Below are 13,565 nucleotides of genomic sequence, written 5' to 3'. Positions count from 1 at the left end.
CTAGGAGGCCCGAGAAACAAGCATTTGCAATGCAATAGGTCTCGCATGTATGCGAGTTTGAGCTGCTAGCATTGTAAACGACAATGCCTTTTATTTGTGTTTTGGGTTTTAAAACATAAATAAAACGCATCGTCATATACAATGCCAATAGCTTAAACTTGCGTAAATGCAAGACCTATTGCATTGCAAATGTTTGTTTTCCTTTGAATTCTGAGATATGTAGTCCTGTTTTATAATAAAAGAAACAAGACTACAAGTCCTAGAAGTCAAAGAGAAAACCTGACGAGGACCAGCACATCACATACGGACCCTGGTAGAGAGCATCAGAATGTGCAAATACAGGCAAATTTAGCAACAACATAAACAAGCATTTGCAATCCAATAGGTCTCACGTTTTAGAAAGTTTGACCTATTGGTATTGTAAATGACAATGTCTTCTTATTGCAGGTTTTTTTAACACAAATAAAAGGCATTGTCATTTACAATGCCAAGAGCTCAAAATCTCGCAAATGCGAGACCTATTGCATTGCAAATGCTTGTTCCTTAAAGGGATCGATTACATAGCTCATTTAAATGCCTTCGTGGGTTTAGCGATGCCCAACATTATGTAAGGTTTTTCTACAGCTGCACGTACTAGAGAGGCTTAGGAGCCGCGCGCAGTGAAATGTATGCTTCTAAGGAAAAAAATAGAAAGTCAACAAAGAAAAACATTTCTTAGAAACGGAAAGCCTACACCTGTCACTAATACCACGGGGCCTCGAAGACGGTTGGCAGGGACGGGCCGAGAAAGATGAGTAGGTGAAAATCAAGCTTTACACAAACCGTACTGTAATGTAGAATATACGCATTCGAACGAAACATTCAAATAGTGCACAGCGGTAAAACTCGGATAATTAAAATACATGTGAATGCAGCGCGAACTTTGCCAACAGAGTCTGATAAACTGATCAAAATGCCAATGTGGAGATGTATCGAGCTCTTGAGGTCACAGAACGGGAACTTGTTCATGGTCGAGTGAAACAGCATGGAAACACTAGCTCAAGCTTCCCTACCTCACCGAACAGAACCATGTCAGGCAGCAAACGAAGGTAACGGCGACTCCTGGGTGTGGAGCAGAGGATGCGGGTTGTGTGTGTCCTGGGAAAAGAGGGGAGAAGAGTGGAGACAGTGTATCTCTTAGGACGCGGGTGAGGGAGGCAGGACAGGGGAGGAAATCGCCAGAAGAGCAGGGGTGGGGAAACGTGAGATCCCCGGGACAGACAATAACAAGCGTTGGCCGCTCGTGAGCGGCCGGAAACGCAAAATGTGGTGGGGGAGGGGGAGAAGCGGGAGTGTGTGCGCGTGCGTCATCGCGATCGCTCTGAAAGCGAAAGTGATCGCGATGACGCACACGAGTTTTCAAAGTGCTGCTGGCGGCCGGCTGCGCGCGTGCACGATCGCGTGAACGCAAGCGTTAGGCCAGCCAGCAGCACTTTGAAAATCCCACATACAAAATGTCTCTTCGAGCCTTTTGCTCAGCGAGACCTAAAAAGGGGGTGGGTCCTAAAATTGCTTTTTTCCCATGCATTTTCCAGAGCGTAAATTGAATCACAATACAGATTAAACAGCTGAACAGAATTACACCAAATTGACAGAAAGATAGATCTTTATTCAGAAAAGACGCTTTGTGAGATTTGTTGTAAATCTTTACAGCCGTTTAAAAAAGAAGAAGTTGTAAAATAGGCAGATCTATAGTTGTGAGACTACAGCAGAAAGAAATTGGCAAAATAAGCATTCTGCTTGGCTGGGGGCGCAAAAACTAGAGCACTCCTCGGGGACCAAGAGTGGTCCCATGGGACCAGGATCTCTGTTTGGTTGGTTGCAATGTTGCAGACACTGTTACAGGACTTAGGACTCAGGCCCCGGGTCCCCATCAAAAATACACATGGAATATGGCATGGTAGGGATACCTTGGCCCCATAGCCCTTGTGTGGTAAGGAGGTGGGGAACAAGAGGGACTCATCCAAGGGACTAAAATAAAAAATGTATGTTGTGTCATTGTGATCACACGAGACTCCCATAAGAAGGGGGAGTCTCGGAGGATGAAGTCCACTTGTGTCCTGAGGTCCTCAGGACACAAGAGAACCTCATCGCCCCACCAGCAGTGCACCAGAAGCTGAGATTGCAGAGTGGTGTAAAAATGGGCATGGCCTCGGAACACTTCTCTGCAACGCAGCTCTGTGGCACTTACTGGCGTTACCTAGTGGGCTAGTTGGCCCCCAGGGACCCTCAAGATTCAAGGGGACTTAATCCCCCAATTTACAATGTGCCAGGGGGTGTGTTTGCACACTTGTAATATCAGGTGCCACCCCCCCCCCCGCACCACTGTGCAAACGCACCCCCTGGCACGTTCTAAGTTGGGGGATTAAGTCCCCTTGAATCCTGAGGGGTTCCTGAGGCCAACTAGCCCACCAGGTACCTCCAGTAGGCACCACAGAGCTGCGTTGCAGAGTGGTGTAAAAAGGGGGCGTGGCCTTGGACCACCTCCCTGATGCATACTGGAGGTACCTGGTGGGCCAGCTGGACCCCAGGCACTCTCAGTATTCAAGGGGAATTAATACCCTAACTTACAATGCGCCGGGCCGTGTTTGCAAAATGAAGCTGGGAGGGGGCGGGGCCTCCGGTGCGATGCTGGCTTATTTTGGTTTGTCTTTTCAGAAGGGGGGCTGTGTGGCCCACCTTCTTTTCCCATTTTTGGGGCCCTTTGGACCCCACCCCCCAGGGCCTGACCCCTATTTTTAAATAAAATAAAAAAATTAATGGGAAGGGGACCGCGTACCCCCCCAGGCCAAAATGTATTTATTATTTTTTATGGAGGGGGGGCTGCGTGGCCCCCCTCCTGAGGCCTCTATTAGCCCCGGGGCCCCCTGTCCTGGGGCTGTGCCTTTTTTTGTTTTACTTTCTTTTATATTGATGGAGGAGGCAGCATGGCTTCCCTCCTGGGCCACTTCTGGCCCCGGGGACCCCATCCCCGGGGCCTGGCCGATTCGTTGGGGACCGTAGGGGAAGCCCCAATGCCTCCTGCGGGAGCTGGCATTGCTTTTCCACAAGGGGAGCTGCTGACATGCTGCTCCCCTTGTGGAAAAGCAATCCTACTTTGCTTCATTGGAGCGAGAGCAGGTTTCCATGGATGGCTGCCAACACTTCCTGGTTCTGCAGTGTTGGCAGCCAATCAGAGTGAAGCTCGTGCCCGGGAGGGTTTGCGAACCCTCCTCGCTGCTCAGATATCGAAACTTTCTTTTTCTAATTTCTCAGGAACTACTGAACGGATTTACACCATTTTAAAACAAGCATTTGCAATGCAATAGGTCTCGCGTTTGCAAGAGTTTAAGCAATTGGCATTGTAGATCTGTTATGATAATTAACACAAATAAAAAGCATTGTCATTTACAATGCCAATAGCTCAAACATGTGTAAATAAAGATGCAGCCGCCATTGTCCCAGAGAAGCGCGCATGGCACTGCTATAAATGACCAGAGCCTCTGGCATAATGAGCAGCAATGCTGACATAATTGCCATTATTCAGCAACACAAGTGGTGTAACTGAACTGCACCACTAGCACAATTGGCCTGCACTCTGGGACCTGGTAATTATCCATAACTACTCTCTCTCTTTCTCTCCAGTAATCTCCAGCATTGTGCGGTTGGGTGCCCCTGGCATACCTGAGCAGCAGTTTAGAGCTGGAAAGCCCCATTGTGCTACCCAGTTACCACAGGTGACATCCCACTCCAGAAAGATGCACGATTGTGTCAGTTTCGTAAGTGACGCTGTACAGTTACACCATGGATGGTCCACATTCCCCTTTGCCCCTTTCCACATTAACTATGTGCATCATGTGAAGCAGTGATAATGTTGTGCTGTAGAAAGAGTGTGATGAGACAGAAGTTTGTATAAGTGCGGAACTGCTCCTATCGCAGCGGGCACTGGTTGGCGTGTATAAGGTAGGGAGGTTATATAAAATGAAGCTGCAAAGTGAACTCATTTGTAAGTGCTTGCCTGTGTGTTTGGAAAACAGGATGGATGAGGTGGAAATCACAATGAGTGTGGTGGAAATCAGGATGAGTGTGGTGCAAAACAGGATGAGTGTGGTGGAAAACAGGATGAGTGTGGTAGAAAACAGGATGAGTGTGGTAGAAAACAGGATGAGTGTGGTAGAAAACAGGATGAGTGTGGTGGAAAACAGGATGGATGAGGTGGAAATCAGGATGAATGTGGTAGAAAACAGGATGAGTGTGGTGGAAAACAGGATGGAGGAGGTGGAAAACAGAATGGATGAGGTGGAAAACAGGATGAGTGTGGTGGAAAACAGGATGAGTGTGGTGGAAAACAGGATGAGTGTGGTGGAAAACAGGATGAGTGTGGTGGAAAACAGGATGAGTGTGGTGGGAAACAGGATGGATGAGGTGGAAATCAGGAAGAGTGTGGTGGAAATCAGGATGGGTGTGGTGGAAAACAGGATGAGTGTGGTGGAAAACAGGATGTATGAGGTTGTTATCCAGATGAGTGAGGTGTGCTGGAAGGCAGGGGTGTTTGATTGATTCCAAATGTATCAGATAGAAAATGGGCAGGTGGGCAGTAATGAGTGTAGGAGGATAAGGCCCCAGAGAGGGAAGATAAGAGGGCAGGATGAATACTTTAATCTCATCTGATGACTGAAGCGACTCCAGCTAGGCAGCTGATAAATCAGAGACTTGTATTAGAGTGAAGAAGAGTGGATGTGATTGTAGAAGCAGATGAAAGGAAGCAAGAAATGTCGTTGGCAGATTTATGAATGATTTCAAAAGAAGGTGAACATTCTCACAATTAGCGTTTATAACTATTTAGCCAGGAGGATAACCTCCCCCCCCCTGAAAACCGGCAGACTTATGTTCCTAGATAGGATAAACGTCACTTTACTTTGACAGTTAACAGACATAAAACACTGAAGAAAAGAAAAACAAGTTTTATATATAGCAGAAGTTTGTGGTTTAGGTAGACCGGCACTTTTTACAAAACCATGGCTCTTGAAACAAAGTACATGTAAGGATCAGGCTGCTGCCGAACAGGAAAGTACATGCCTAGTCACTGGTGTGCTGATATGAAAAATGCGCTTTCTTGATGTTTTGCAGCTAGGCCTCGGTTCATTTTTTGTTCGGAAACGCAGAAGCAATATAGTGGACAATGTCATGAAATATGGAAAACATAATGTCAAAAATGCCAGGAAACTCGAAATTATTAGAAATGGTTTATTATTGCTCCTACTTTGTGAACTTCTAAAACTTATGTGGTGCAAAAGCCCCCAAAAGGGCAAAATTATGATATTTCATGAAACAGGCAGTTTTCCAAAACTATCAACGAATAGGCTCAACGCAACATGCATCATTTTTCCACAGGTAGATTTTGCGCTGCGTTCGCTAGGCGACACCTAAAAAGGGCTCTTTCTGAACCAAGACCTACCTTTTTGCCAAATTTGGTGTAATTCCGTTCAGCAGTTCAGGCTGTATCTTTGTCTAAAGTTTCCTATGAAGGACAGATATTGAACCTTTTCTTTTTCTAATTTCTCAGGAACTACTGAACGGATTTACACCATTTAAAACAAGCATTGGCATAGCCAATAGGTCTCGCCTTTGGGACCTCATAAGTGTTTAGCTATGCAACAGTTGCATAACTAAATACTTATAAGGTCCCAAAAGCGAGACCTATTGGCTATGCAAAGCGGCCGTGCGGCCGCGAAAGTGATCACGATCGCGATCAAACATCAAAGCGGCCGTACGGCCGCGAAAGTGAAAGTAATCGCGGTAAAGCACGGCGCGCACGCGCACATGCACTCTATCTCTAGGCTGGCCTGGTAGCACTTTTTGGAGCCCTCTCAATAAGTCTCGCCAGACCAGCGCATGCGCTGGGTCAGGCGAGACCTAAAAAGGCTCTTTCTGAACCACGACCTACCTTTTTGCCAAATGTGGTGTAATTCCGTTCAGCAGTTCGGGCTGTAGCTTTGTCTAAAGATTCCTCTGGAAATTAACATGGGGAAAACGCGTTTGGGGAGCCCTTTTTTTCTCAGCCCCCACTTGACGAATCACCCCGAAACTTTCAAGGCTGAAGCTGACCGGAGCGGGCCACTACTTTTGAAAATTCCACGAAGATTCATCAACTGGCGCCAAAGTTATTGGGAAAAAAAAAAAACGCTTTTCTTTTGGAAACTAGGTCCTAACTATAACTACCTACTGGCAACCGCCAGTAGGTAATATGTATATAGTGCTTAAATGGGCCAGTACTCACCGGTACCCAGTACTGCCATTTCTCAGTGTTCTACCCTTTAGTACCGAAACTTCACCTTGTGCTATAAGAGTATCGGTACTCCTAGTAGTCGCTGGGCTCCAGCCCTGTGGTATGGATTGGGTAGCTCAGGTACTGCAGAGGTACTTTCCGTGGGGAGCATGTCCATGCGCTACTCTGACAGTCAATAGCCAGTTTATTCCAGAGCTAGGTTCCTACCAGAGCCTTCCACAATTACTGACAATGCGACTGAAAGAGATGTGGCCTGACAGCTAGTGTTTCTGACATTGAAATTGTTGTGCCGTCAATTACAATGTAAAGCTACAGCTGCAAACTAGCGATGGAATACTGTCTACTGTCAGAGTGCCCATTGCACTGCGGCCAAGTTCAACTCATATGTGCAGGACATAATAGTTACTTTGTTTTCAGTTTTAAATAGCACAAACTAAACCAGAGGGCATTAAAGCGCTTTTCAAGAGACGCACAAGTTCTACATGAAAGCATATGTTTTTTTATCTTTATGCCGCGGGGAGGTCAAATCCCAGCGCTCGCTCAGCATCCTGTAATTCGGGACACATGACTTAATCTCCCAGTGCCATAAAAACAAAAAAGTCTGCTTTCATGTAAAACTTCTGTTTCTGATGTAAAGCGCTTTAATGGCCAAGTTCATGCTGTATGAAGGTATAAAAAAATAACTACGCCCTAAACATATGAGCCGAACGTTGCCGAAGGGCACTTGTGGGCTTTACATGGAAGAAGAAAATGCAGATTTACAGCCACACCCCAACCATGATTGTTTATAAATCTATTCCACATATAAATATGCACACACATAGAAAGTTAGATTTAAAATGTTGAAGTATGCGTGTATGTATGTACATATCTCCTTTGTAGATGGCCACACCAGTTGTATCTGTGGCCCAATATGTTACCAGCCCTAAAATAAACTTCAAGAGATGTTGCTATACCCACTATACACACACCTACATATATACCTACACGTAATGTACAAATCTACAATAGAGTAACACACATTACATAAGCACATATATAAACCATACATATACCTACTCAGTCACTTACGTGCAAACGACTTACTTGCTGAAGCACATGTCCTCACAGAAAGGCAAGCACAGACCACACATACAAATGCATACCAACACACAGAAATCCATACACTCACGCATAGTTACAAGATCACACATATCCACACATACTGATGCATATTCACGCATACACACGACATCTGTACCTAAACATATACACCAATACACATACACATATGTACACTCATACAAACACACATTCCGACACATGGACACACACATACCCAGCCACATACACACTCAGCACACACATGCCTCCTTGGTCGTACATACATACCCATTGCAACACCCCGACACAAACCTATACTGACGCAAACACACGACCCATGCGCATTTCTCACATACATAGTGGTAGTAAGGCAGGGAGGTGTGAAAAAGAACCAGGCCTGGTGACCATCCCAGAGACACACTCAAGGCTGGGGGTGGGGGCTCCTATCTAAAGATGTATGTTGTCCTATGTTCCTGGCAGGTCTCATATGACGATGCACGACCGAGCAGAAGCCCCTCCCCCCCCCCCCCCCACCCGACCCGGCTGGGAACTCCATATGGCCGAAGCCAGGATAGAGCTTTAGAAAATTCACATAAGATAAACATACATGTAATCAATCTCATTAGGGTTAGTTCACTTATACGTAGGTACAGAGTCTGAGGAACCCCGCTGACACAGCGCCATCTCTCGGCTGGCCCGCTTCCCTAGAGAAACCGCTCACCTACTTCCGTCACAAACACCCCTCTAGAGAGCTCTCAAGGGACCTGCTCCCCAGCCTCTCCCCTAAGACAGCTGCCCAGAGCACCCGACAGAGAAGGGAAAGAGAAGGAGGGTGGGGGGGAGGGGCGACGGGAGAGATGGAGATAGTGGAAGGACGAATAAGAGGTGGCGAGAGAGGGAAGTAGAATGGAGAGATGGGGCAGAGAGAGGGAAATTAAGGGAGGGAAGAGCGGGAGAGAAAAAGAGAGTGAGGGAAGGAGTTGGATAAATGGAGAAAGAGGGGAAGAGAGGCAAAGCAATAAAGCGCAGAGAGAAAGAGGGGGCTCCCCAATATCGGAACCCTCTACAGCAGCATGCCGCCCCTGTCCCCTCTTCTGCCTGGACGCTCCATCTAGAATGAACGGTGGGAAATGAGCCTGGGTTTTATATGTTTACTGTCATTTCTCACCGCGGAAGGCGCATCCCTCAGCCCTCTCAGACGCCCTATAGGCCCGCTGGTCCTCCAGCATGCAGGGGCTATAGCACAAATCCCCACCACACCCCCTTACGGGGCATCATCAAGGGTCCCTCAACTGACGTCATTTCGTGGCCTCTAGCAGCAGGACCCGCATCCCCTCGAGCCCCTTGAACCCACCCCGTGACTGAGGCTAAGAAGGGCCCCTTCACTCACGTCGTTGCGCGTGCTCTCCAGCAGCAGGGTCCGCAGCTCCTCGAGGCTGTGGTTTATGCGCTCCCGCCTCTTCTTCTCCACCTCGACCTTCAGCGTCTGCCGGGGAGGAAACAAAAGCAGGGGGTTACACTCGGTCTGCCGGGCCCTGCTCGGGGCAGCTACTGGTGTCCCATGTCTCCCTCAGAGGAGAACCTCAAAGTGAGTGACTTACAAAACGTCGAGAGTTCAGGTCCTCTCCCCCAAAGAGATTCAAAGGACAGGGCGCTGACGTAGCCCAAGCTGTTAAGATTCACGGCATGGCTTCTCGGGAGCCCCAGAACTAGAAACCCACAGGAGCTGGGCACGAGGGGCCTTACTAGGCAGATGGAATGAGCACGGTGAGCTGTTCACACCAGCACCAACCCACCCAGAGCAGACACACACAGCCCGGGCTGCTCCTGCCTCCCGCCCCACAGAAACCCCCCTTGGGAAGGCTGAAGGTCTGCCTGTCCCTGGGCAAGCCACCGATGAGCTGGAGACTACTGGCCCGCCCCCTCTCGAGGCGCATCCGCGGGGTGTCTTCTCCTGAATTCAGCCCGCCACCATCCCATGAAACTCCCGCAGAAACACGGCTGCGGGCCTGAGTGGGCATAGGCAGGGCCCACTGAGGTCTGGTGATCACCCAGGGCAGACATTCAGGTTACTTAAGCACTGTAACACAAACGTATGCATCCACTCCAGAACGTGGCGAGGGGCCCCCGACACTCCCACATGTCACTAATCTGCAAGGGCTTTGGGCTCAAAAGGGGGCTTTGTGGAGGGTCCACCTGCACCGCAGTCTTGGTGATTGCTATAGTCCGCAGGCTGCTCCCACCCACAGGAAGCCTGCAGAAATAGAAGGGCCGGGGCCTACAGGCTCCTTGGAGAGACCCCGATGGGCCGTGAACTAAGGTTCGTAGAACCTCCCCCACCAAATTCATACCACATCCAAGGGGGACTTCTCCAGAGCTCAGACTGGTCCGAACCCCAGAAATCCCCCAGGAAGGCCTCGAGTGAAGGGGGTGGGTGCTGAACCTAGGCAGCGCGCTCGGGGATTAGAGAGACCGCACTTACACCTAGCCACAGAACTCCTTACAGAAGACGAACTGGGTGGAACCTAACTGGTCACTGGGGAACCCCTAGGCCACTGGGACAGGAACGAGCCCCCCACCCTCCTACATATGTGACTTCTCTAGAGCTCACGGGTTCACCAAACCCTCAGAGAAGAAGGGCTGTAGAGGTCTTGTTTATTACGGGGGTGTGGGGAGTTACTGGATACCGATAGAACAGCGGGCTGGGGCCGGGGCCTGGCTTCAGTGTTGCGGGGACGACAAATTCCCATAGCAGGCAGCCCCCCCAAAAAAGGGCCCCGTGGGCAGCACGCGCATTTCTTTGTGAGATGTTGCTGCGGAGAAATAACGCTCCTGCCTGCTGTGCCAGGCCCCAAGTGCTGGAAGAAAATGTACTGCAAACAATCACACAACCCCTACCAACGTCCCCCAACCCCGGCACCCACTCCCTCCCCCCACCCCCGACTGCCTTGTTCATTGCTGCGTGAGGTTGTATAAGGTCTTTCCCTGCGGCATGAAGCTCACAGCGCAGCCCAGTACGAAGGGTGCCCTACCCACCAGAACCCGAGCCCACCCGCGGGGGGGCCTTCTTCCAGCACCCACCTTTTTCGATTGCTTGGGGCCCTCAGAGTCCACAATCTTCATGGCGCCGGCGAGGGTCCGTCCTATCAAGGGTCAGTCCAACATGAACAGCTTTAAACTGCCCCAGGGAGGGCGGCGGGGGCTATATAGAGTGGGTGGGCTGAATCCCTCCTCCCACCTTCTGGCTATCCGCCAATCCCATGCGCCCCTTGCTGCCCCAGCCCCTCTCACTTCAGCACAACCCCTCCTAATGCCTCGAGGTGTTTCCCATTCACACCCATTCAGAGTTTGGGGGCTCCAGCAACACCCCCTCCGCCGCCGCATCTGTCCCAGGCGCACTTCACACCTACTTGTAAAGTGCTCTCTCAGCACCGCTGGGCTTTGAAGAGAACCAGGGGTGGGAAGAAAGGAGTATTCCTGTGGAGAGAGTGTGTGGGAAAGGGAGAGAGCCAGGGGGCAGGATGCACTGTGTGAAGAACACGTGGAGAGGCTTGTGCCGGGGGCGTCAGAGTACCTTGGAGGTCTGCGTCTACTCATCAGCGCGTGCCACACTTCCGGCCCGCGCTCTCCTCGCTGGGCCACGAGTGGACACATTCCATATTAAAAGCGTGACGTGTGTGCGACATAGTCATGCCCTTTCCAGAATTTAAGCGTGTGACCTTTCATTAAGAGCCCTACCACCACCACCCGAAATCATTAAATGCGTCACACCTTCCTCAGATGTAGGCTTTGATGAGAAAGCGAGAGCCTGTGCTGGGAAAGCGCCCATTCGACGCTTCTTTGCACCATAAAGTGATTGACAGGGAGGTGGCAACTCGCTTTCTCGCCCCCACACCTCGCGCTCCTACACCCAAAGAAGGCCGTATATGTGTGGACTTTCACTGAAAGCATGGGAACCTGCACTTTAACCTACATTTGGGAACCGGCTGCTACTAATTCAATTTAAATGAAAATGGCTGTTTGCCCTGGCTGCAGGGGTTGGGCCGAGGGCTACAGGGCAGTTTAGAATACAGCACATCCCTTGCTTCGTCATAGCGTTTTCTTTCATTTGCTATCCGTGTAATTAACAACTGCTCCTGTTCCTTTTTACGATATTTTAATAGAGGGCTGCAGCCCTAGATTGAATGACTGATTGATGGATAGACAGACTGCAGTAGAGAGAGAAAGGGGCAGAGACTGCCAGGGAGAAGGGAAAACAGAGAGAAAATCAAGAAGAGGTCGAGACGGGGAGGGCAGAAGAGAGAGGCAAACTGACTGACAGCAGAAAGCTGTGCGCGGGGTGGGGGGGGGGGGGGGGTAGGTGGGGAGGGGATAACCCTATAGGGAAGGAAGGCCAAGATAAATAGAGATAGAGCGAGAGAGACCACAAGAGACAAGCTTGGCTCGAGAGAGGGGTAGATTGATAACGGAAGAGTAGAAAGCTAAGTAGTTAGTAAATAGGCAGATGTTGATCGCTCTCTTGTCTGACTTCCCCGGGCCTAGAGCAGGAAGCTGAGTCCTGTCTCTCCAATCACTCGAACACGTCTCCTGGATGAATTAGTCCTCGGCGCCCTCCTCGCTCTCAGTGAGTGTCCCTCAAGGATCCGTTTGGGTCCTCTCCTCACTCTATTCCTTCCCCTTGGTGTCAGTGTGCCCTTGGCTTCTCCCACCGCTCTATGCAGCTAATATCAAACCTTTCCTCCTTTCCCTCGCGCGTCTCAGACTGCCGTACCACAATTGGACACTGGGTGGCGCTGCGATGTTGATACTCAACTCTTCTAAAGCGGAGGTCCTCTATTTTCCCATCTCTAACGCGCCCTCCCACTTCACCATTGCTATTGACTTCTCTCACAAACTACTGAAATTGGTTCCATACACCACGAAACAAACCAGGTGTCTCCGTAACTCCACCCATGAAGGTGGAGGAGTCCACCTTGAGGTCTTCAGTTGGTTAATATATGCAAGCTTCGCCCACTTCTGCCTTTCAGTCCGCCCAAATCCCGTACCCACTCCCTGTGGTTCACAGAGTTAAGGCGTGCATCCGCCTCATAGTTGGCCTGCCTGACGACTACTGCGCCACATTGGACAATGTTAGGGTCGGGCTGGCCTTTTATTCCACCGCGTTTCCGCCGGCGTCTGGAGCCCTTGGAGGCCGGTTCTGAAGGCCAGGGCTGCTCTTGGTGCCTCTGCACTTTCCTCAATTCCCTGAGGTTAACTGCAGCAGGCACCAGAAGCTTCCAGGGATGGGGAAGATAGAGAGGAAGCAAGCAGACAGGGAGGAGAGAGAATGGATGGAGGGAAAGAAAGATTTTCTGTAGAGCTCAAGTGCTTGCGATTGGTTTGGGCATTTTTGCCAACGCTACGTTTGGTTCCCCGATCCAGTTCTGTACAAAGTCATTAAATTAGTGCTCACTCTTTCTTCAAGCCTCGCAGGCACACACCCACCCTCAAATACCAGCAGCAGGCGAGGAGGCTCAGCACAAGAACAGAGCCATGTAGAAGGTGTTACTCTCGGGCCTCATTAAGAGTGGCGCCGTAGTTTGAAGTGAAAATTATAATTTGGAAGAATCGGATGCAATCATTTTTGGAAATTTCGAGTTTTTGGGGAATAACGTGGGAATTTTGGTGCTGACTGCAATAAAAACCCAGGTGGTTTCCTCTTGTTAAATTGCAGCAGGTTCAACCTGTTCAAGAATTGTAGAATAATAGGATGTTTACAACCTGGTAATTACCGAGTGCAGTACACATCACACCACTTGTAATCTTCATGTATGCTCAAACAAGTGTTTGTGAATAGATCAGTTTAATGGACAGTGAGGGCCTTGGTATTTTCATCTAATACGGATTTTGCCTCCAGGTATCTCTTTAACGCTCTTCCTTGCTACACAACAACTCGCACGCTACCATCAGCCAACCAAAATCTTCTGGCCTCTCCTAAACCTCCTTCTGGCGCCTAAAAGTTCCGGGCACTAAACGTTCTAGGTCCCCGCCTCTGGAACCCCCTCACCCAACATACAGGCTTCAAAACCCTTTGATTGCATTTACACCCGCTCCGAGTAGTGAGTAATCCCGAGACCCAGCACAGAGGGATCGGATCCGCTTTGCTTGGGAGAAAAGGAGTTGCCGTCCAATAAGA

The 13,565-nt window shown here is 49.6% G+C and overlaps 1 protein-coding gene across 1 annotated transcript in view; it reads right to left on the bottom strand.

Annotated features, from left to right (window-relative positions):
• Positions 1-10,580, bottom strand: part of LOC146780153 (transcription factor HES-7.1-A-like) — a 43,573-nt gene extending 32,993 nt beyond the window's left edge. Inside the window, exons 1-2 of the mRNA XM_085637364.1 lie at positions 10,472-10,580; positions 8,781-8,876 (exon numbers count right to left, since the gene is read on the bottom strand). Coding sequence (XP_085493490.1) covers positions 8,781-8,876; positions 10,472-10,513 — 138 coding nt within the window. The 5' untranslated portion in view covers positions 10,514-10,580. The remainder of the gene's footprint in view (positions 1-8,780; positions 8,877-10,471) is intronic.
• Between the last annotated feature and the right edge of the window lie 2,985 nt (positions 10,581-13,565).

Source organism: Triturus cristatus, chromosome 12 (genome assembly GCF_964204655.1).
Source record: "Triturus cristatus chromosome 12, aTriCri1.1, whole genome shotgun sequence".
NCBI lineage: Eukaryota > Metazoa > Chordata > Amphibia > Caudata > Salamandridae > Triturus > Triturus cristatus.
Note: the sequence above shows the minus strand (reverse complement) of the source record. Positions and strands in the feature narration are given on the sequence as shown.